General features: G+C 39.9%; 1 protein-coding gene across 1 annotated transcript; it reads left to right on the top strand.

Moving 5' to 3' along the window:
• Nucleotides 1-1,925: 1,925 nt before the first annotated feature.
• ZNF674 (zinc finger protein 674) lies at nucleotides 1,926-22,380 on the top strand (the record flags this gene model as incomplete). Its single annotated transcript, XM_046651327.1, has 3 exons — nucleotides 1,926-2,088; nucleotides 2,409-2,504; nucleotides 19,583-22,380. Coding segments are annotated over 3 exons (1,761 nt in total), but the record flags the coding sequence as incomplete, so codon positions are not given.
• Between the last annotated feature and the right edge of the window lie 3,234 nt (nucleotides 22,381-25,614).

Raw genomic sequence — 25,614 nt, 5'->3', positions numbered from 1 at the left:
GTGTTAGAATTTTAGTGCATGAAGGAAATTAGATCATTGTTATGTATTTTACAAGTATTTTTACCACCTTGATATTAATGTTTGAGAATTTTTAAACTTTGTTTTTGCTACTTTAGAAATTCCTAATGTCTAGGTAGTCAGGTTTATCAGTTTGGCTGTATGTCTTCTGAATTTGGGGATGGCTTAGAAAGACTTTCGCCACTCTAAAATTGTAGAAACGTTTAACTCATCTATTAGTTTTATGGTTATCTTGCACACATTTAAATCTCTAACTCATCTGTAATTTATTTTGGACTTTGGAGTGAGATAGTGAATCCAGTTTTATGGTGTGTCTTTTCCCCGCAGAAATTCCTAGCCAGATTTTCCTAATGGCCTTTTCGGCCATGATTTGAGATCCTTTGATTATGAACTGAATTCTGACCCTGTATGTGTAGGATCTGTTAGTGGTTTTTAACTTTTGCCATCATTGAAGTATAAGACTGAGTTAGTGTTAATAAAACCCTTCTGCTCCTTAGGGAAATAGGACCTTGAGTTAACCTGGTTTCAGCCTTGTGTCACTGGAAACCCGATAATGTGGAATGAGGCTGTGTTACCAGGCGTTCTTACTTATGGTAAAAATGACTCCAGAGTGGCAAACTGCCTCTGAACTGGGAGGACTGTGAATAACTGTACATAGCTAGTGGGAAGCCACAGACTTGGGTTCCTGAGTTCTGTGTAACTTTTATAACTGGGCATGTCCTTTGCCAGGCCCCTGGAAGAGGTGCCCAGGGGCCTGTGACAAGAGATGCTGGTTTATGGAGCAGCTTTGGGCTTCTCAGCCAGATGTTCCCTGCACTCAGCAGTGTGGTCTTGTTGTTGCGCACCTCAGTTATCACAGGGCAGTGTGGCGGGGCCTAGTCTGGGCTCATAGCTACTGGATTGGACTAAGACTCCTGCTGGTGACACATGCCTGTCATGCCCCTTCTGCATGCTGTTTCCTGCCTCCTGCATCGTATCCTCTGCAAAGCTGAGTGAACTGGTGCCACCTATGGCCTTTTGGGCCCTTGTGGGTGCAAAATGTCTCATTGAATTTAAGACCACTGAGTGTGGGTAGGACAGGATGGGACCCGGAGCATAAATAGATGGATTATGGCTCTCTTATAGGAATCCAGGCACTTAGAGGAGTAAACTCTTGTTTGGCTATGACAAGCCAAACACAGATCCTTTTTTACCTCAATCTGCTGACCAGGCCAGACACAGACCTGTTCTTTGTCTCATGACTGATTAGCTAAGATTGGCACTGTGGGTCGTGATTGAGGAGCTGTGTTTAGACTATTCTAGTCGTATATCCTCTGCAAAGCCTTCTCTGTCACTGCCCTTGGGAGGCAGCCCTCCTCACTGCCTCCCTCCCTCCCTGTCATATGTGAGTTTCCAAGTGTTGTCTTTCTCCTTCTACTGGACTGAAGCTCCTTCAGTTCAGGAGCTGTGTTTGTTTTTATTAATGTTTATATCCTCTGGACTTGCCAGCTTGGTCTCTGTTCAATAAGTGTGTGTCGAATGAATGATTTCCAGGGAAAGATATTTCTAACACCCAATCTGTTTTCCTATAAAGTTTAAAATAATTTTAGCTACATAAACACCCTATATATTATACCGTGTCAAATTGTGGACGGTGAGCAGCTCAAGAACAATTCTAGAGAGAAAGGCAATGCAGTGTAGTATTGAAGAATGTGTGTGTGGAAACCAGACCAAGTGGATTTTAATCCCCAATTCCTAGCTGTGCGACCCTGGGCGAGTGACTTTACACTCTGGGTGCCTCACTGTCCTCATCTGTCAGGCTTCTCCTGGGTGGTGGGGAGGATCAAAATCCTTACTACACGTGAAGGACTTAGGATGGGCACGGAGGAGGCACTTGACGAACTTGAAAAGGTCTGCCTGTCCGCTAGCCGATCACTGAGCTAAAGAGCAATGTGCTGTTGCAGGAATGCTTGACCTTCAAGGACGTGTTTGTGGACTTCACCCTGGAGGAGTGGCAGCAACTGGACGGTGCTCAGAAGAACCTCTACAGGGATGTCATGCTGGAGAACTACAGCCACCTGGTCTCCGTGGGTGAGGGACTGCTCCATGGCGTGACTAGAATGCTCCCACTCGTGTCTCCGTCTCTCATGGCTGCAGGCTCAGGGGCCTCTGAAGCCCTAAATGAGCTTGGGCCTAGGGCTCACTGTCAGGGATTCATAATCCCGTTGGCACCCCGCACAGGTTGTTTGTGCTCTCATCTTCTCTGTGAATGTTCTGCTTTGAGGGGCAAACAGCTGTGCTTGTGGGGCAGTCACCGAGGCTGGACCACCTTCAGCCTGCAAGGGTGGGCCTCGGTTCTGGAATGCCTCTGGCATCAATCACGAAGTCCTGTGTCATTTTCCCATCCACAGGGTACCTAATGGCCAAACCAGATGTGATCTTCAGGTTGGGACAAGGAGAAGAGGCTGGGATGGCAGGCAGAGAAACCCCAATGCAGAGCTGTCCAGGTGAGCACATGCCGGGCCATTCAGGCCAGGGCAAGGGGGACCTAGTAGGTCAGTGAGAGCGTGGCCTCGGGGGCGCCCCCAGGAGCTCTTCTCAGAGTCCCCAGACTTGGGGACACATCTTGGGTCTGATGGAATGAGCTGCTGTAATAGCCACACGATGCCCCCACCTGCCACCCTTCTCCAGCCCCCTTGTTCTTGCTTGGGGTGCAGACAGAGGGCAGCCACTGCTCTTCTTTAGATCCTGTCTCTACGTTCCAGCATCCTGGGTGGCTACTGAGAAGTGCTGAGCCTTTTCCCCTTCCTCCTCTCCCTGCCTTCTGGAAGCTTTTGGGGTTTCCCCCCTTACTTGCGCATTTGCGTTTTCATCAGGAGAGATGTGGGTGGAGGTGAGATGGTTCCTGTTTATTTGGCATACTGGGGGCCCTTTAAGGCTGAAATGTGGAGTCTTTTCTTCAGTCTCAGGGAACTTCTCCTACCTGGTTTATTGGAGTGGGTATGGACAAAAAGGCTTTGCTAGTGGCTTTCACGTGTACCAGGCCAGGTACCCACCATGTCCCTGCCTGCCCTCATGTTGTGGCTGAACAGTGTCACCCTTCACACAGGTCTGTTTGTTCTTCTTATTTCCTCAGACTCTTCCAGTCTGACTTGATACCACCTGTTGTCAGATTCCTCCTCTTATCAATACTTCCCTCCCACTCAACTATATTGTCTTTTGTATTATCTTTGTTTATTGAAAAAAGAAAGAAACTTGAGAGGACGTTGCTCCCACAGTGGCATGCTTCTGTGAGCACTGTCTCAGTCCGGGGCAGAGCTGCTTTTTCCCTTAACTCTGGGCCCCTGACAGGGATCCAGAAACTCTTCAGATGTTGGTCTTCCTCTTTTTCTCTCCCATTCACAATGGCCACTCCACAGGCCCGTCCTGAAGAACGCTGTGACTGGGTCAGGCTGGCCCGTGGACCAGCAGCCTGGGCATCTCCCAGGCTCTATTAGAAATGCAGACTCTTGGTGTCCACCTCAGATTTTCTGAATCTGAATCTGCTTTTCATCAGCCGTTTAGAGCTTAATTTCAGAGCTCTAGCTGTACTCAGACACTGGCCCAGCTCATCCCAGGTGACTCCCGCATGGCTTCCTCAGAGCCCACTCCTTCTTGGCAGATGCACTCTCTCTCTGTCTCTGACTCTCAGAGCCTCCCTGTGCTGGCGTGCGCACAGCCTCTGTTGCTTCTCCCAGGGACGTTGTGGGCTACAGTTTCCTCTTTACTGCATGCTAAATCCCACATCTGCCACCTTGTGGAGATTCATCAGGATTTCTGGTCTGCTCATGGCACACTTTTTCCTACTTCCAGTGTTTCCAGGAATCGTAATGCCTATGAGTCTCATTCTCATTTCAGTGGTATCCTGGAAGGGGGGAAAAACAAACTCAGAGGCACAGTCCACCGTCTTGAGTCACAGTTCCCTTTCATTAAAAACTGCCTTGTGTTAAAAGTAGTGCAGGCACATGTTGGGTCTCAGAGTGCATAGCTGTACAGGATACAGATAGTCTTAGTGCATCCCCAGTCACCTCCCAGGGCTGCCTCTTCTCAAGCTTTCTGTTTTTCATTCTTCTGGATGACCGCCTCCATGGGTCCAGGGAATACCTTCATGCCTGCAATCTGGCGTTTTCACTTTTATCTTTCCTCTAGGAAAAATACAGATTCAGCTCAATTACACTTTGCTCTTCTGCTCCCCAGCTCTTCACAATGTTTGTTAAATTCTTACTTTTAGCTTCCTTATTGGTTACATGTGTAGCATTAAATAATGTAGCTGAACTTCCGTTTTTGCATTCTATTTGGTAACTTTCTTTAATTAAACCCATCTAAGTGCCTGTGGCTTATTTCTCTGCCTGGAACACAAACCCCTAGAGACAAGAGTCTGCATCTTCTTCTTACTTACGCAGGTGTGGGGCTGGTGGACGACATCCGATAATTAATGATTTGATTGGATGTGACGAGGGCAGAGGGAGGAGGTTTGTTAGTTATCCAGAGTCCAGTGGTTAAGAGCTTGGTCTGTGGAGCTCATGGCCTGGATTTAGATTCTGGCTTCTTCACTCACTAGTGTCACTCTGCACACATGACTTAGCCTCTCTCTCCTGTTTGTAGAATGGGACTGATGCTAGAATGTCCAGGATTGTCAGAATTTAATGAGTTGACAAGTGTAAAGCAACTAAAAGGGTGCTTGGCATACAGGGAGCTCTTAAGAAATGGTGTCACTATTTTATTGTAGTTATTAGTGATACGGAATATTGTTTAAGGCACAGTTGTTAACCAGAGGTGTATCACTTAGTGACCTGTGGAAGGAACGTCAGGATACTCACGAGTAGACCCCACACTCTAGTAACTGTTTCAGAAAGCCTGAGATGGACTGGTTATGTGCATTTTGAGTAACACTCCAGATAGTTCTGATGCCCATGTCTAGTTCAGATCCACTGCTTTAAATATCCCCTAAGAGGGGTTCAAAGGCCCGGGGAGACATGACAAGGCTGTCACCCAGGAGCGCGGGATCTGGTGTGATGGGGACAGGAGCACGTGGACTCGCTACTGACAATTGATTCTCTTCCCCCTCCTCCATACTTCAAGCTACTTCCAGAACTGTATGTTCCTCTGGCCCCGGGTGAAATCTCTGACAGTTCCTATAAATTCTCTGGTGGTTCTGAGATAATAAAAATCTTCTAGGAACTGTTAGTCTCAAAAGTAGTCTCATTGTTGGGGCCGGCTCTGTGGCTGAGTGGTTAAGTTCAGGCGCTCTGCTGCGGGGGCCCAGGGTTCAGATCCTGGGCGCGGACATGGCACCGCTCATCAGGCCACGTTGAGGCGGCGTCCCACATCCCACAACTAGAAGGACCTGCAACTAAGATATACAACTATGTACAGGGGGGGTTGGGGAGATAAAGCAGAAAAAAAAAAAGATTGGCAACAGTTGTTAGCCCAGGTGCCAATCTTTAAAAAAAAAAACAGTTGTCTCATTGTAGTAATAAAAATGGTCCAAGCCCATGTAGTAGTTCAAACTTTGAAGTTGATTGAGCTTTTCACAGAAAGAACTTTTACCTCTGTTAATTTTCTCTATCATTTGTTTTCTGTTTTGTTGATTTCTCCTTTTACTTTTATTTCCTTTTTATTTTTTCTACTTACTTTAGGTTTACTTTGTGGTTCTCTATCCAGCTTCTTTTTTCTCCAACGTTTTATTATGAAAATTTTCACATGAAACAAGTGAAAGAATTGTAGTTTGAGCACCCATATAATACCACCACCTAGGTTTAGCTATATTTGCCTTACCTCATATCTATCTGCCAAGCAATTCTTCTCTCCTTCCATCAGTACACTTTATTTTTTATGTGTCTTGCCTTTCAAAGTAAGTTGCAGAGATCAGTACTTCACCCCTACGGGCATATCATTAGCTCGAATACCTCCACAGGCATATTATTAACTCGAATTCAGTATTTGTTAGTGTTTTGTCTATCCTTAATGCTTAATAGGTAGTTTGATAAAAAGAAATGCATAAATAGCACAATATGATATTGGGTTGTATGTGGTAACATAATTCACCTATGTTTTTTCCATGTATTGTCATTATATATTTATTTTAAAGTGAGATTTATTGAGGTATAATTTATATACCATGGAGTTTATTTTTCTTAAGTACAGTTCTGTACTTTTTATAAATATATAGTCATGTAACCACCACCACAATCAGGATACTGGGCATTGGCATTCCCTAAAATGTCCCCTTCTGCCCCTTTACAATTCAACTTCTCCCGCACTTCCCAATCTGATCTTGTTCTAGTTTTCTTCTTTCTAGAATGGTGTATAAATGAATCTTAGAGTATGTAGCCTACGTGTCTTGCTTCTTTCACTTACCTTAATGCTTTTAGGGTCATTCATGTTGTGACATGTATCAGCAGTTTGTTCCTTTTTGTAGTAGAATAATGTTCCATTTTGTTTATCCATGGACCAATTTATGCACATGCGAATTATTTCCAATATTGGGTTGTTATGAAAGAAGGTGGTATGAACATTCATATTCAGGTCTTTGTATGGATATATATTTTCATATTTCTTGGGTAAATATCTGGAGTGGGACTGCTTGGTCACATGTATGTTTAACTTCACAAGACACCACCAAACTGTATTTTTAACATGACTGTACCATTTTGGTTGCCCACCAGCCACAGAGGAGAGTTCCAGGTGTTTTGCATCCTTCCCAGCACTTGGTATTATTAGTATTGGTGGTCTTTTTAGTAGCTGTAAGAGTATCTCACTGTGATTTTAATTTGCATTTCTCCAGTAACTAATGTTGAGGATCTTTTCATGTGCTTATTTGCCATCTGTACATCTTTGGTGAACTGTTTGTTGTAATATTTTGCCATTTTTGTTGTCATTAAATTGTGAGAGTTCTTTATATATTCTGGAAGCAAGTCCCTTATCAGCTATGTGTTTTCCAAGTATTTACCCCCAAGCTGTGGCTTGTTTTTATCTTAACAGTGTGTTTCAAAAAACAGACATTTTTAATTTTGATAAAGTCCAGTTTATCAAGTTTTTCTTTTATGGTTCATGCTTTTTGTGCCCCATATAACAATTCTCAATCTAACCCAGGGTAACAAAGATTTTCTCATATGTTTTCTTTCAGAAGATTTCTAATTTTAGCTCTTACATTTAGACCTATGCCCCATAATGAGATAAGTATTTTTACCTGGTGTGAAGTAAAGGTCAGTGTCTTTTTTTTGACATATGCATATTCAATTGTTCCAGCAGCATTTTTGAAAAGACTGTCTTTTCTCTGTTGATTGACCTTGGCACCCTTGTTGAAAACAGTTGACTGCATATGCATTGGTCTATAGGCCAATACCGCACTGTCATAATTACTGTAGCCTATATTAAGTGTTCAAATCAGGTAGTGTGAATCTTCCAACTTTGTTCTTCCTTTTCATAATTTTTTGACTATTCTAGATCCTTGGTGTTTTCATATAAATTTTAGAATCAGCTTGTCAATTCCTACACAATAGCCTACAGGGATTTTGTTTGGGATTGCATGGAAGCTGTGGATTGTTGAAGTCCTAACAATATTGAGTCTTCCAATTCATGAACATGTTGTATCTCTCATTTTTATTTAGGTCTTTTAAAATTTATCTCAGTACTATTTTATAATTTTGAATGCACAGGTCTTGCACAGGAAGTGCAATTGCAATTTAAGTATTCTATTTTAAACATGTTTATTTAATTTTTGTCAATATCTCCTTGTTTTACTTATTTATTTATTTATTTTTAAAGATTGGCACCTGAGCTAACATCTATTGCCAATCTTCTTTTTTTTTCCTTCTTCTCCCCACAGCCCCCCAGTACATAGTTGTATATTCTAGTTGTGGGTCCTTCTAGTTGTGGCATGTGGGACGCCGCCTCATCATGGCCTGATGAGCGGTGCCATGTCTGTGCCCAGGATCCGAACCAGTGAAACCCTGGGCCGCTGATGCGGGGCGGGCGAACTTAACCACTCGGCCAAAGGGGCCTTCCCCTTATTTATTTTTTAATTTAGTGGTTGCTCTAGGGATTAAGATATACATACTTAACCTTTTACATTCTACTTAGAGTTATATTTTAACGCTTAAGTAACATGTAGAAGCTTTAGAACAATATAGATCCCTTTACCTTCTCTCCTTTATGTTATGGTTTTCAAATGTATTACATCCACATACATTTTAAATCCCCAATGTTATAATTTTTGCTTTCAACTATCATACATATCTTAAAGAATTCAAAAGGAGAAAAACAGTCTATTATATTTACCCAGATATCTTACCATTTCTGTTGCTCTTTATTCATTCCTAAAGTTCCATGCTTCCCTCTGATATCATTTCCTTTCACCGTGGAGAAGATCCTGTATCATTTGTCTTAGAACAGGTTTGCTAGTGACAAAATCTCTTTGTTTTCATTCTGAGAATTTTTTAAAATTTGTCTTCATTCTTGAAGGGTATTTGCTTGATAGAGAATTCTGGGTTGACATTTCTTCTTTAGTATTTTTAAGATGTTCCATTGTTTTCTGGCCTCCATTGTTTCTGATGAGAACTTCACAGTCATTTAAATCATTGTGCAACGTGCCTTTTTTCCCCCCGCTGGTGGTGTTCAAGGTGTTTTCTTTAACTTTGTTTTCCAGTCATTTGATTGTAATGTTTCTGGGTATTTCTTTGAGTTTATATTGTTTCTGGTGTAGTGAGCTTCTTGAATCTGTAAATTTATGTCTTTTTCCAAATTTGAGAAGTTTTGGGGCATTATTTCTTCAAACCTTTTTTTCTGCACTAGTCTCTTTTTCTTCTCCTTTGAGGACTTCATGACATGAATGTTGGACCTTTTGATATTGTCCTACAGGTCCCTGATTGTATTTTTCTTTCTTTTTTCCCTCTAATCTTTTTCTCTATTCTTCAGGTTGGCAGCTTGGATCGTTTCTGTCAGTCTAACTCCAGGTTCATTACTCTTGCCTCTGTCAACTCTATTCTACTGTTAAGTCCATTTCATGAGTTGGCTTTTTAAAAAAATTTTATATATTGTGTTTTTCACTTCTAAAATTTCAAATTTTCTTTGCAGTTTCTATAGCTGTGTTGAGGACTTCTCTTTATCCATTTGTTTCAAGTGTGTTTGCCTTTACCTCATAGAGTTTTAGTTATAATAGCTACTTATATGTCTTTGATATTTCCAGCATCTGGGTGATCTCAGGAATGACATCTGTTGATTTCTTTTCCCTTGGGAATTGGTCACATTTTGCTGGTGGTTTGTTATGTTGAATGATTTTGGATTCTACCCTAGATAGTGGTGGTTGTGTTGTTTTGTTTTTTAAATGTTTATCAGGTAATAAACCTGGTTAGATTCAGACCACTAGTTCTGTCTCACCTTCTGGGGGTGTTGGTTCCAGTCAGTTCAGTTTGCACAGCCTTTGTTGTGCTCCTTTGGCTCTGCTTTTGTGTGCACCACTCAGGGGTTAGTTTGAGACTTGAGTGGTGGTTTAAGTCTTTGTGCAGTTTTCAAAGCCGTTGCTGTCCTGCTTTGGGTCTTTCTCATGCATTTGTCACTCAGGTGTTAGTCTCAGACGTGAGCTATGGTCTAAATCTTAGTTTAATTTAGTTCTTAAAGCTTTGGCATAAAGCTTTGCTTTCCTTTGCATGCACAGCCCTTGGATGAGCTCAGGACTTGTGGAGGTTCTAGGCCTTTGGGACAAAGTCTTACAAAAAAAGAGGGGGGACAAAAAGGAAACTCACTGGTGGATGAAGTGCTTCTCCACTCTTTGACTCACCTTCAGAGTCTGCCTGCTTTTGTTTACTTGTCAGAGTCCTCAAGTGGTTGCTTTATACATTTTGTTGAGAGTTTTGAGTTGTAATAATCAGTAGGAGAGAGAGGCTATAGTACACGTACTCCATTGTGGCCAGCAATGAAAACCTTGATTTCATTTGTTCTTTTTCTTTTTTCATTTGTTCTTGTTTTTATCTTTATTATTTCTGTCCTTCTGCTAGTTTGAATTTTTTTTTAAGATTTTAAAAAATTTTTTCTTTTTCTCCCCAAAGCCCCCCAGTACATAGTTGTACACTTTTAGTTGTGGGTCCCTCCAGCTGTGGCACGTGGGACACCGCCTCAGCATGGCCTGATGAGCAGCGCCACGTCCACGCCCAGGATCCAAACTGGCAAAACCCTGGGCCGCCGAAGCAGAGCACATGAACCTAACCACTCGGCCACAGGGCCGGCCCCTGCTAGTTTGAATTTAATTTGCTCTTTTCCTAGTTTCATAAGGTGGAAGTGTAGATCATTGATTTGATAGCTTCCTTTTCTAATATAAGCATTGGAAATTCTATGGCTATCTCTAAGTACTGATTTAGCTGTTTTAACCCCTTTATTATGGTGTAATTGACATACAAGAAATTGTGCATATTTGTAGTGCATAATTTGATAAGTTTTGACATGTACGCACCCATGAATCCATCACCACCATCAAGATAATGAAGTCACAGATGAGTTGGGAAGTATTCCCTCCCCTCTTTCAGTTCTTTGGAAGAATTTGTGTAGAATTGGTATTATTCCTTCCTTAAATGTTTGATAGAATTCCCCGGTAAGGTCTTCTGGGCCTGGAATTTTGTTTATCGGAAGGCGTTAAACTACAATTTCAATTTCTTTAATATATATTGGGTTACTCAGATTATCTGTTTCTTGAGTGAGCTTTAGTAATTTGTGTCTTTCAAGGGGTTCGTTGGTTTTACCTAAGTTGTCAAATTTGTTGGCATAAAGTTGTTCATAATATTCCCTTATTATGCTTTGAATTTCTAAGGGTCAGTGGTAGTCTCATTTGAATTAAAAAAAAAAAGTCTAATCACATATGGTAGTGAAAACTATGAACTTCATTCAAAAGGAAATCTCGCCTCCAGCTAATGTCTGCTTCAGTGTTTCAGGCTGGAACTTTTTAGTAGCAAGGGAAGCCTGCTCAGCTTTTTTCCCTTTACCCTCCTAGCTAGCTCTTCTCCCTCCCGCCAGTCCCCCACTCAACAACTAGGACATCTCTAGCTCCTTGGTGAAGCAAGCGTGGAGGGAAGGAGATACAAAGGACAAAAGTAGTTTGACCTAACTGATAAAGGTGTCATCTGATATTGGTGCCCTCTGCATGTGGCAGATCCCAAAGACTGATTCTTCCTGTCCTTGGCACTTCTTCGGTTAGTTAGAGATGCCCCAGCTAGGGCCCCTGACTACAGTTTCTTCAATAGAGGCACTGCCTCTTTTCCAACAAGTTATTTAACATATCTCCTCCCCAACCCCACCCTCCAGCCCCATATTACAGCTCCAATCTCTTTTTTGCTGAGGTCACCTTAATACTAGCAGAAAGCCCTCTTTCCAAGTAACCGAGCCCTGTGCATGTCCAGAGGGTCCGCATCTGGCTTGTGGAGGAGTGTGTGTGTGTGTGTATGTGTGTGGTTGGACCTGCACCTTGATCTCTTCACCCTCTATGCAACCCCCTCTGCTGCCACAGACTGCCTCAGTCCACCTGTTACCTGTAGACTTTTTCTAGGTGCAAATCAGGTGCCAAGTCCTCTGTATCCCCCAAACTCTAGTGGAATATCAAGCAACCTGTCTCCTTGAATCCTTCTTACTAGATTATGGGTAAGGTGAACATACTCCTCTCTCCCCTGTTGTTGGAGACAGAAAATGCCACAGCTTTCCAACAGCTCTCTCTGAAGAAATTTTCTTCCTCAGCTTCTTTAACCTTAAAGCTCTTATACTTTTAAGGTATATGTTACTGCCAAGGGACATTAAGTGGTTTTGATCTACTCTTTTTAAGTACTGCAAAGGTCTCTGGACTGGGGAAGCACTTGGTAGTATTTTATAACAGGCTTTGAAACAAAAAGAGTGGGGGTTTTTAAATTTATTTTCCTTCTTATGATGAGAACTTTGAAGATTTACTCTCTTGGCAACTTTCAAATATGCAATACAGTATTATTAACTGTCGACACCGTGCTGTACATGGATTTTAATAGCATGGTAAACCAATTCCCTAAGAGCATGGCTTGCAGCTGAGGGGCAGATACAGCTTCCTGAAATGTCTGAAACTTCAGCTTTTGAACACAAAGCATTGATGTTAAAATGCAAAGCTCTGTAACCTTATGTGGCCAAACTACTGGTACAGACAGTGCAGGATTTAGACCAGCATTGCCCAATAGAACTTTCTGCCATGATGGCAGTGTTCTCTCTTTCTCTGTAGAATTGTGGTATGGGCCCACCCTTTATATTTTGGTAATCTGGTAAGTGTGAATTGGTATGTTACATAATTTTTATTTCCCCAGTTACTGGTAAAGGTATTTATCATTTCATACAGTATTGACTGGATTTCCTCTTCTGTGGCTTGCCTGTTCATATCTTTTATTCATGTTTTTGTTGGGATGTTTGTCTTTCTTTATTGATTTATATGGATTCTTTATATGTATTCTAGATTTCAGTTTTACGTGTAGCCAGTATCTTTTCTTAGTCTTAGTTATTGATGGTGGAATAGAAGTTTTAATTATAATGTAATCAGATTTATCAACTTTTTAGTTTGTGCTTTTTGTGTAATTTTAAGTCATTCTTTTTCTGGCTGAGCTCATAAAGATGTTGTCATATAATTTTCTCCGAAAAATTTAAAATTTTGTTTTTACTTTCTTAAAATCTGCGTGGGATTTATTTTTTTATAACTCATGAGGAAGGGAACTATTAGTTCCCCTTTTTCCCCACGTGGGCATCCACTTGTACCGTGCCACGTGGTGAACCCTTTCCACAGCTGTGTGTGACACCCCTTCAGCCAAAGGTCAAGTTCCATTACGTGTGGGCCTATTCCTAGGCTCTCTATTTTGTTCCATTGGTCTGTTTGTCCCTTTGCCATTATCATGTTTTTATGATTTTATTCTAATGAGTTAAAATATGTAAAGCACTTAAAACAGTGCCTGACACTTAGTGAATGCTATATAAATGTCAACTGTTAGGCCTTTCTTATTGTTAATAGCTGGGACGATGAAACCCCCTATCTCTTTTGGCTCTTTGGTCTTCTAGATAGAAATTTTAGCATTAGTTTGTCAAGTTCCGTGGAAAGCCCTGTTTAGGATTCAGTTACGGTTGCACTGTGTTTGGAGATGAGTTGGGAGTAGAGTAGGGACTGGCGTCTTTACACTATTGAACTTTCCTATCAATGAACTCTTGTTCAGCTCTTCTTCTCTGCCATTTAGTAATGTTTTGAACTTATCTTCAGGAAGAGCTTCCACACTTTTGTTAAATTTATTGATGGATACCTCTTAGTTATTATCACAATTGTGATTAGGATCTCTTATTACATTTTCTAATTGGTTAATACTCATGTATGAGAACGCCAGTGATATTTATATATTCAACTTGAATACAGAAACCTTTCTAAACACTTTTATTAATACTAATAGTTTTTAGAGTCTCTTGGGTCTTCTATGTAAACAATTATCTTTATAAAAACAATTTTATCTTTTCTTTTCCAATTATACATTTTATTTCTTTTTCTTCTCTCATTGTGTTAGTCAGGACCCGTAGTACACTGTGTAATAGATGCCGTGGTAGTGAATTCCTTGTTTGTTTCTGGTTTTAATGGAAATAATGATGAGGACAATGATAGTAATATAATGATAGGCAGTATTTCAGTGCTTGCAATGTGCCACGAATGCACACTTCTGTATGCTTTGTACATATTACAGAGTTGAATCCTCCGAATGACCCTGTAAAGTAGGCTAGTTCTTATCCTCATTTTATAGATGAGAAAGCAGGCACAGAGAGATGATGTAACTTCTAAAACATTCACTGTGGAGTATATTTGCTGTGGTGTTTTGAAAGATACCTTTCATCGAAAGCTTCTTTTATATTCCTAGTTTGCTAAGACTGCTTACAAAATCATGAATGAGTTGTATTTTTGTGAATGCTTTTTTCCTGTATCTATTGAGAAGATAATTTTTTCTCCTTTAATCTGTTCATGTGGTAGGTTATATTAATAGATTTTCTGATATTGAACTGCTCTAAACTCAGTTGAGGCATTTTTTTAATTAATTGACTTTAGTTTACTCATATTTAAGAATTTTGCATTAATGTTCAGAAGTGCGACAGAGCTTAGATTTTCTTTTCTTGTACTGTCCCCTTATTCTGGAATCCAGGGTTATACTAGCTGCAAAATACAGACTGAGTACTTTTCCTTCTTTTCCTGGTTTCTGAAACTGTATTGGCTGAAGTATACCTGTTCTTGAGAGTTTGATAGCGATCATCTACACAAACATCTGCATAAGATGCCCTTTTTTAGGTAAGACTTTTGATTACAGAGTGAATTTTGTAATTTTAAAAATAATTACTGATTAATTCACATTTTCTGTATCTTCTGTCTAGTCATTTTTCTAGACAATTATGTTTCATCTGAGATTTCAGATTTATTGACCTAAGGCAGTATTCTCTTTTAATTAAAAAAATAGGTTTCATTTTTATCAAAATAAATCATGGTCAAGGTTTAAAAAATAAAATAAATGTGGTAAAACTATGAAGAAAGTCAAGGGCATGATAAACATAAAATTCAGGATTGTGATTATCTGAGAAGAAAGAATGAAATGGGCACATGAAGAACTTCAACGGTAACAATAATTTGTTTTTTAGTGAGTGGTGGATATGCAGATATTTCTTGGTATCAGTATTCTTTGTAATTTACATATATCTTATAAAAATTCTTTAGAATTTTCTGTTGTGGAAGATTAAGATTTAGCTCACTTCATTGCTTCTGCTGCTCACTCATACACACACACACACACACACACACACACACAGGAAGACGTCTTGTTCCCTCGTGTTCCCAATATTGGTACTGTTGTTTACAACATAATGACTATATAACCACTATGCACAGCTGAGCCGTGTAGTAATTTATGATTAATTTACCTTTCCTGCATAACCTTTTGTTTCCTTTGGTTGAAAATTGTCTTCTTTCTTTCATTTGCTGCTTCTTCTCTGTACTTATCACCAGTTCAGCTTACACACTCCATGACCAGTTGTCTGGAGTGACTCTGAGTGCTTCCAGAGCTATCAAGTGTTCCGTCAACGTCATACCCCTAAGTTTGTCTGGAGCCATCTGACCCGCTCCCTTCTGGGTGGATTATTCTCATTCCTGCGTGTGCAGTCGCCATTCTGACATCTCTCTTCGCCATCATTCTGGAGATTCCCTCCACTTTCTGCATTGTTGGGTTCCCCATTTGCTTTCTGCCATGCCTTCTTCCACATTTCATTGGAGCACATTCTTCCAGTATTTAACTAAGAAAGAATGTAGGTCCATGGGAGGCAAGTTTTTTGAGATTTTTCAGTATCTAAGAGTGTTATATCCTCCTCCTAGATGGAGAGTTGCGCTTGGGGTAGAGTTCTAAGATGGACTTTTGAAGGCATTGCTCCATCATCTTCTAATTTTCAGTGTTCCTTTTGAGAACTCTGAATCTATTCTGAATATTGATACTTGGTATCAACTTTTTTCTGTCCGTAGCTTATAGGATTTTTTCCCTTTATCTCATACTCTCTGACGTTTCTCTCTATGCCTTCATAAGGGATCATTTTCACCAGTAGTGCTGGCACTTGGTAGGAGATAAATCCCCGCAGGGATAGTTGCTCCTTTCTCATGCAAAGCCAAGACGCTGCAAGGCTAGGCAGCTGCAATTCAAGCCCAAGTGGCAAGCAAGGCTTTTAAAAATCGCCTTTCACTTTGTGTGTGGGAGATTCCAAATTAACCCACTAAAAGTAGGCACATCAGGCCAGAAACTCATCAGCCTCTAATGGTCAGGTGTTAGACTCCCAGAAGAAAAATGGGTTCAGTGCCCCTGGCAAGTAAGAGTCTTATCAACAGAGGGCACTTTCCAAAGCCGAGTTCCCAGACTTCAGCCAGGAGCCAGGCCTGCTGTTAGCACTGTCCTACCCCTCACCTTTACCGGGGCTCTTTATTTCTTCCCGTGGATTGGAGTTACCATCTAGCGTCCCTTTTTTCTTGGAGCTGAGCTCCAAGTCAGGTCAAATCGTGACAGCCCTCTGGGGATGGGGCTTTTGGTGGAGCCCCCTCGGGTTGCTGTGAGGCTGCCAGTTTTCACTGCTCACAGACCATGGAGTTGGGGAGCCAGGGGTTTGGGGTAGGGGGGTTGAGTAGCCCCCAATACCACAGACTTGGTTGTTCTTACTGAGGTTCACTGGTTCTTGAATAAATGCTTCTTAATTTGTTATATGCTTTTGGTTAATTTCCAAAGTCCTGAAATGATGGATTTTGATAATTTTGCCAGTATTTTCATTGCTTTTATGGGGGAGAGGATTTACCAGGATCCTCCCTCCATCGTTCCAGAAGTCCTGCCTTAAAGCATTTCTCTTAAAACTGCAGCAAGTACAGAAAATAATCATTATAACAAATAGCCTTGTACTTACCTCCCAGAATTAGCAAATGTTAACATTTTGCCATTTGTAGTGTTTTTTTTTTAAATAAAAGAAATGGAGGTTTACAAATAAAATTGAAGCTCCTCTTCCCCCTCCTGAGTCCTCCTCCCCTCATTACCTCCCCAGGCAAACAATATCAAGAATTTGGTGAGTATCCTTCTAATCCATGTTTTTATACTTTTACTACACATATTTGTATCTGTAATCAATATAGCATTCATTAAGTAAATTTACCAGATTAGTGCTCTTAAACTAAAGGAGTCTTTCTACAACTTGCCTTTTTGTATTCAGTGTTGCCCTTTGAACTTTACCTATGCTGATAGGTTAGATTTAGTTTATTCATTTTAACTCCTGTATAGCATTCCAACATCTGAGTATCACAGTCTGTTAATCCATAGCCTATTGGTGGGCATTTGGTTGTTTCTCAAATTTGTTGCCATTCTTGGGCATGTTCCTGGTTCCCATTTGCAGAATTTCTCTATGGTATAACTGCGTGGAATACGTAGCAGGGTGTGTACATTTTCAACATTGCTAGATGTATAACCTTTTCTCTCATAAATGAAATCAATTTGCCTTGTATGTTTAGGAGTTTTGTATCTGTGTAACTGAAATCGCTTTATAATATTCTCATATTCTGTCCTTATTTGCTTTTGGCATCGTTTATTCTGTTTTGTATAATATAAGCATTGTTTTACTAATTTTCTTTTGATTATTAAGTGCCAGATATGTCTCTTTCCATAATTTTATTTTCAATATTTCTTTTTTCTCTAATCGTCTCTTGAAAACATAGAGCTGATTTTTTAAGTGCAATTTAATATGGCTGGCCATTAATTAATAGGATAAATATATATTTATTGTGCTGTGACTATATTAGTATTTCTTCTTTTGTTGTATTTTCTATATATTGTTTTTTCTTTACTTCTTTTTTCCTGCCTTTGCTACATTTCTTTACTCTCACCCCCACCTTTTTCTCCTTTGGTTATTTTCCACCTGAAAAATTCAAGTACCAAGCATTATGCTTAACCAGGCTTTGTGTGTAGCAAATTCTCTGTCTTTTCTTGTCCAAAAACGTCTTTGTTTTGTTATCGTTCTTTATCACAACTTAGCTGGGGATAGAGTTCTAAGATGACAGCTTCTCCCAAGACTTTGAAAATATTCTTTAATCTTTGGCTTCTTTTTTTTGCTGATGAAGTCTGATGTTAATCTAATTGTTTCTTTATAGGTGATTTTTAAAATTTCTCCACAGTAGGTTTTAATACTTACTTTCTGACTTTAAAGTCTTGTGGTTGCTGCACTGAACTGTGTCTTAAGTACAGATTTGCTTTTCTTTACCACACTCAGGACTCTTGGCATACAATGGTAGGATGCATGAATTTCTTCCATTCTAGAAAACTACCAGTCACTGTCAAATATTGCCTAGATTTGGGGTCCCCAAGACCACCACCACATTCAGAGATTCTCAAGAAGGACTCACGGGACTTGGCATATAGTTGTAGTTATAGCTACAATTTATTACAGTGATGTAGTAAGGATATACAGCTGGATCATAAGGGAAAAAGACACTAGCAGAGTCTGGAGGAATCCACATACAGGATTTCGTATTCTCTTTCCCTCTCAACTAGGGTCACACAGGGCACACTTCTCCTAGCAGTGAAAATCCAGCAATACATGTATGATGTTTATGCCCAGGGAAGCCCATTAGAGACTCAGTGCCCTCAGTTTTTATTGGAGGCTGGCCATATACACAAACTCTGCCTGGCACATACCAAAATTCCAGGCTCCCGGAAGGAAAGGAAATGTTCCATATAAATCACATTGTTTGTACAAGCAACCTTATCACTTAGGGAATGGTGAGGACATTTCTGAACTCCAAATTCCCAGATGTCAGCCAAGGGCCAGACTTGCAAGCTGGCCTTTCTAAGGATAGCAGTTTCGGGGTTGCTCTTTTAACCTTTTCCTGGCATATTGCTCCTCTCCCTTTTTCTCTGTTCTTTCCATTTGGATTTCCTATTAAACCTATGTTGGAACTTATCATTTCTCTATTTCTCTTACCCTATTTCCATTTTGTTAGCTCTTTATGCTTGCCACCTTCTGGGTGATTTCCCAAGATCTGTCATCTAATTCATTAAATCTGTCTTTATCTGTGACTAGTCTACTGTTCAGCCTCTCTATTTAGAGTTTTAAAAAAAAAATAATGGGTATATATTCTTTTATATTTATATTTGTTTCTTTTTTCAGATTTTCCTGGGTTTTTTTTCCTCCCACAGTCTAGTGCTTACCCTATTTCTTTGAGTATTGGAAATATATTTATTTTAGAGTCCAGATTGTTCTATTAGCTACAGTTCTAGGAATGGGAGTATCTTTAAATGTATCTGCTAATTCTCTCTCATGATGGTTCATTTTCTTGTGAGGTTTTTATTTTTTTCCTGTGAACTCTTTAGTGAGAGCTGGTTTTCCATAGAAATTCTATGAGCCCTAAGCTATAAAAACATAAGAATATGTCTTCTGGAAAGTTTGCCACTGCTAGGAACCTACTAATAACAGGACCAATTTTTATGTTAATTTTTCTGCACGTGGGCTCTGTATGATACTTATATCATGTGGCTTGAGTTTCAGAACTAGGCTTTTGATCTCTTCTGTATAATATCTTTCTTTCCAATTTCCTTGACCAGTGGGAAGTCTTTCTAAAGCTCTTCTTTAACAAGCATGGAAGCCGCTTGTAATTCCAACTTTAAGTGGAAATTACATTCCAGTTTTCTGAACATTTGTGCCCTGTGGTCTGGATTCCGCTGCAAATCATCGAGCTTCAGTTTCTGTTCACCCCATCACTTTAAATTCCCACTTCACTTTTGACACCTAATAAATTTCTTTTCTTGGTTTTGAACTTGACTGTATTAAATTATTTTTGTTAAATATGGGCCACCATGTCTTTGTATTTGCACTCAGAGGAGGGGGAGGCATGGAGATAATCCATCCACATAAGCTCAAGTCCTATTGATAGGAGTTCACAGTAGGGCATTTGTGAATTAATTTTGTCCCATAACATTATAGGAGAAATATTTACAAGGTTGATGATTCATTGCCTTTTCCCCCCTAGAATTCTGGCAAGTTGATGACCAGATACATAACCACAAGGAAAGCCAAGACAAGCCTTTGTGGCAAACTGCATTCATACACAAGGAAACAGTGAAGGATGAACGTGGCCAAGAATTTAGAACATGCAGAAAAATCATTTATCCGAGCCCAGACTTTGTTTCTATAAGACAACGACTCCCTAAATATTATTCATGGGGAAGGAGTTCAAAACATAATTTAAACTTTCTTAGTCAAAACAGAAGCTACGTAAGAAAGAAAGATGATGAATGTAAGGCCTATTGGAAATTATGCTTCCATTCTAATCTTGATAAAGCTCAACCTGGAGAGACCTTCTTTGAGCCTAATCAACGTGGAAAAGCCCTCCACCATAAGCAAAGCCTTAATAAAAGTCGGAGAATTCAAACTGGGGAGAAACTCTATGAATGTTCTGAATGTGGAAAAGTGTTTATCCAGAAAGCTAACCTCGTTGTACATCAGAGAACTCACACAGGAGAGAAACCCTATGAATGCTGTGAATGTGCAAAAGCCTTCAGTCAGAAGTCAACCCTCATTGCACACCAGAGAACTCATACAGGGGAGAAGCCCTATGAATGCAGTGAATGCGGGAAAACCTTTATCCAGAAGTCAACTCTGATTAAACATCAGCGAACTCACACAGGAGAGAAACCATTTGTATGTGGTGAATGTGCAAAAGCCTTTAAGAGTTCATATCACCTTGTTAGACATGAAAAAACACATATCAGACAAGCATTTTATGAGGGTATCAAATGTGGTAAGTCCAGCTTTATGCATCAGAAGACTTCTACAGGTGAGAAACCTGAATGCAGTAAACATGAGAAAGCCTTTGATGAGAAGCCCACTGCCATTAAGCAGCAGAGAATTCATATAAAAGAGAAACCTTATGAGTGCAGTAAATGTGGAAAAAGCTTCAGGGGAAAGTCACACCTCTCTGTTCATCAGAGAATTCACACAGGGGAGAAACCTTATGAATGCAGCATATGTGGGAAGACTTTCAGTGGAAAATCACACCTCTCTGTCCATCATAGAACTCATACAGGAGAGAAACCTTACGAATGCAGAAGATGTGGGAAAGCCTTTGGTGAGAAGTCAACCCTTATTGTACATCAGAGAACTCATACAGGAGAGAAACCCTATAAATGCAATGAATGTGGAAAAGCCTTCAGTGAGAAGTCACCACTGATTAAACATCAGAGAATTCATACAGGAGAGAGACCTTATGAATGCAGTGACTGCGGGAAAGCCTTCAGTAGGAAGTCAACTCTCATTAAACATCAGAGAATTCATACAGGAGAAAAACCGTACAAATGTAGTGAATGTGGGAAAGCCTTCAGTGTGAAATCAACTCTCATTGTACATCACAGAACTCATACAGGAGAAAAGCCTTATGAATGCAGGGATTGTGGGAAGGCCTTCAGTGGGAAGTCAACTCTCATTAAACATCAGAGAAGTCATACGGGAAATAAAACCTATGAATATACTTGAGAATGGGATAATTTCACTACTTGTTATATCTCATTATATCAGTTCATCCTGGGGAGTAACCTTATAAATATAAAGAATGTCAGAAATTCCATATATTATTTAATGTTCATTTAACTTAATAAAAGGCACAAAAGTATAATTCCAGAAGCCTGTAATAAATGTGCTCAATTTTTCATCCAGAATTCTTAGCTATGAGTGGAGAATTGTACATCAAAGAATTCAAAAGTGGCAAAACTGTGAGTGTATTGAAGTGAGAAAACTTTTAGAAAGCATTTAAATGTCATTGCCTATCAGAGTATTTATGCTGAGGAAAAACTAAGAATGAGTTTAGGAAACCAAGTTAGAAATAATGAGAGAAACATGTTCCAATTCTATACCAAACATTGTGTGGGAAAGGTGCAGAGGTTGCAAACAAGCGCTCACTTATAAAGTTAAGATATGTTCACTGTGGAGTAGAGTATGACGCTTTTGAAAGAACAGTATGAAGCATAAAGTATTAATCCTAGCTGGGCCAAACTCGCAGGTTATTTCTTAAACAGAGAACAATTGCTTAGAGTGAGAGAGGATGAGTCATCAGGATCCCTGAAACAAACGAGCTCAAACAGGAGATCATACACATGAATCATCATCATCTTCAGTGCAAAAATGCAAACCCCTTACAGAAAAGGCACACCTTGCTTTGGAACAGTGCTTACAATTTAATATTCTTTGTCTTTTAAGCAAGAGTAATCATTTTATGGTGAGGCAATAACATATTTTTAATTTTCAGAGTATCTCCCATAACAGCAATATTATTTAAATTGCAAAAAATAGAAGGACATTGAATATCCAATAATAGGCAATTGATTAAAAATTAATATCAATAAGTTGGAATAATATGGACCATTTAAAAATTTTCTTTATTATGTGTGAGAATTTGGGGAAATGTTCATGGTAATCTGTTATGTGAAAAAACAGATTACAAAACAATGTACCACATGATTTAAATTATAAAAAAAATACATAGAAGAAGGATATGCACCATTATATCAGTGATTCTGGGTGGTAGAAATATAGCAATTTTGTGATGAATAAAATTATATGCACATATACATGTATACATATGTATTTGTACTATATATCTATTTTAGGGGTGTGTGTGTGTGTGTGTAGGTAGACATAGAACAAAAAGCTAGGAAGGAAATACACCAAATTATTAAGCAAATTATCATTTGTGTATTGGGATTATTGGTGATTTTTTAAACTTTTTGAATGTAGTCTTCAGAATCTACCAATAAAATAAATTGTTTAAAGTAATCTTGTGCATACTTGATTGTCTTCCCATCCTTTCGTCCATTCAGCTTTGTCTTTATGACATCATTCTTTTGTTAAAATGACCCCATTTTCACATATGTATACATATTGCCTATTGGTTTTCCATGTGATTGTCTATGATTTTGAGTATATATTTTGCATCTTGAGAATGGATATCCTGTGACTTTAATATCTGTATGTGATTTTTTGGATGAAAATAAAAGCATCTCCATAGGTTTTTACTCTATAACCATCAAATCGTGTGACATAAGTTATCAGCTAACAAATTTTAAGTTGAGAAGAGACGTGGTAAGTGGTCAAAAGTACCAGAAGTAATGAGACAAAACTGACTTCTGACACCAAATAGAAAGCTCTTTTCACTGTGATATTTGTGAGTGTTACTGAATGCTCATCTTCCTTCTTTTCTCCTTGTCCTATTGTCAGCAGTTGTATCAGGCACACCCTAGGTGACCCCAATGATTTGTTCCCTATGTAATCCTCTCCCCTTGGGTGTGGGCAGAACCGAGACTTGCTTCTAGCCAATAGGTTATGGCAAAGGTGATGGGATGTCACTCCCATGATTACGTTAGTATTATATAAGACTCCATCTTAGCAGACTGGAGAGAAATTTTCCTTGCTGGCCTGATGAAGTAAGCAGCCATTTGAGGACAGCTCACGTGCCGAAAAACTGCAGCTGGCTTCTAGGACCTGAGGGAACTCTGAGCTAAGACAGTAGGACTTGAGTGGCAAGATCTTGGAGACAAAAGTGAAGAGAAATAAGCCCAATAGACTGAGCTTTTTCCCACAAAGAGCTCACTGATTGGTAAACGGCGTGAGGCAGATTCAGAGATGCACAGCAGCCAAGTGCCTGAGGTCCTAAGGAGAGCTTTCAGCAGTTATGTGCCAAGGGGATCAAACTTGGAGTTCAGATCCCACCAGTGATGATGGGCCCTGGTAAATACCACAGACTTTCAGTTCGACCCTCTGAAGGACTTTTACCTAGGAACTAGTGGGAAGTAAATATAGACCAGATCTTTAAAAGATGGATACCTCACCTTGAATTAGCTCACTAGCTAACTGAATTAAGGTAATCTGCCCTACTATAATTGCCTGTCAGAAACTAAAGCTCATCTAGAGCTTCTACAATTTCTCATGCACAGTGGTAATCAAAAATTGCTAGGCACACCCAGAGTCAAAACTAAGAAAAAAGTGGACAGTAGCAGCAGACCCACAGGTAATTCAGACATATGAGTCACAAGTCATGGTCTTTAAAATAACTGATTAATACGAACAAGAAAACATAAAATGAAGTTCATAAGAAAATACAAATTGTTTCTGATGATTATTTACTTTTTTGCTTAGTTTTTTATTTTCCTGGAGTTCCTAATTGCCCTTTTTTTCCTTGTTTGTTTTTCCAGTGTCACAAACATACCGTCTAATCTATTCAATTCTCCTTCTCTCTGGTATTAGAATTAAGGATAGTTATTAATTTTGATGAGGCAGACTTAGAAAGGGCAAAGGGAAGACCCTCAATTAGGGTCAATAGCAAGCTAGAAACTTTTCTCTAAAGAATAGGTTTTCTCCAAAATCCTAACAGACTGTACTATGACTCACCAGGCTCCATACATCAGAGACATTTCAAGCACCATATGAAGAAACTGTGCACGGTAGACCAGACCTATTTCAAAATGTATTCTCGCTCTGGGCCGCACTGAAAATTGGCAGTTTTGTGGGTTATTTAGTAAACGGACTGAAGCAGCATGACAAAATGAGGTTTATGGTGCCTAACAGTCCAGTTACTCACCAGGAGTGGCTTCTCAAAAGCAGGATAATTCTCTGTTGCAGACTCTATGGCCTTCCTCCAAAATCCCAGGGTCCTGATTCTCACACTGCATCTTTTCCCAGCGCTGACACCTTCAACACCATAGGGTCAGCAAGATCATATGGTCCAAGCAACAAAGCTGCTTGCACTATAGTCTGGGCTTGCTACAAAATCTTTCCTACCCTAGGCCCCACTCAAAGATGGCAGCCTTCTGTGTCACTCAATATATAGGCCAGAGAAGTATTTCTAGGTGTGGAATATGTTACCTCCAGATCCCAAAGAGACCCACAAGGTGCTGTACTTCTCTTTTGTGAAGTAAAAATTTGTATGGCTTAAACTCATTCTCCAGGATCTGGCTGATTTCTGCAAAGGCCAGAATGATGAATTAAACATAAATATGATAAGGACCACCACCCATTATCCCCTATATCCTTTAAGTCTTTAATGGTGGCACTAATCTCCATCAGCCCCTAGGGCACAATATTATTTTCAATTTACCATCTTGGTTGGTGGGGGAGAGAGGAAGCAGACATTTCCATTTGGTTTTCCCCACTATGAAAGCTCTTAAAAACAGTCCAAGGGCCCAATGCAGAGGTTAGTCCAACTGCTAAGTTTATGAATTCCAATTATACACTTGGAGACTGGGGAAATGACCACTGGGCAGGTCTGCATGTGCAATGGGCCACTGTGAGTCAGATTTAAGCTAGGACTCCATTTGTTCCCTGGACCCAATAAGTCCCTACTCCCAACAGGAGGGCCAAGATGATGCTTTGAGTGCCTGGGTATTAATGTCGACTCAGAAAGTTATGTCCAATAGTCCTAAAAATATCTGGGTACTCCCCTTTCCCCAGTGTACAGTCACCCAAATAAATGGCCATAGGTTCCTTTGGGAAGGGACTAGGTAAGCATTATAATATATGCCTGCTACGATGTTGTAGGGTCCTTCCTCTGAGGGACATGGGAACCTCTCCAGACTGTTGGCTCCAAAACTGAAATCTGGCTCAGGTCTGGGATCTGAGCAAGGGTCGGTCACTTTTTAATGAAGCAATTTCCCTCGGACTCCTGCTCTTTGAATCTTGCCTTTTTCTGATTATAGTATTAAACAGCAGCCCTCCTGGCTGCCCATCAGTTTTACTCTGTTAAAGACCTTTCCCAGAGAGGGGGAAAAATGCAAACACCACAGACTGTGAGAGGCATTTGGGACGCAGTAGAAAGGTAAAGCACATATAACTGGAGCTATATAACCACAGTGAATTTTGAGAACTGGTGACAAGAAGTAGGAAGAAAAGAGGAAAAGAGAAAATGAGCATTCAACAGCAATCCCAAGGATCAGACTGAAAAGTGCTTTGCATTTGGTTTCTGAAGGTTTAGGTTTGAGGAGAGTTTATTACCTGTGGGACGTGACTCACCTGCTG

Source organism: Equus quagga, unplaced genomic scaffold (assembly GCF_021613505.1).
Source record: "Equus quagga isolate Etosha38 unplaced genomic scaffold, UCLA_HA_Equagga_1.0 69406_RagTag, whole genome shotgun sequence".
NCBI lineage: Eukaryota > Metazoa > Chordata > Mammalia > Perissodactyla > Equidae > Equus > Equus quagga.
This window is presented reverse-complemented; position numbering and strand designations above follow the sequence as displayed.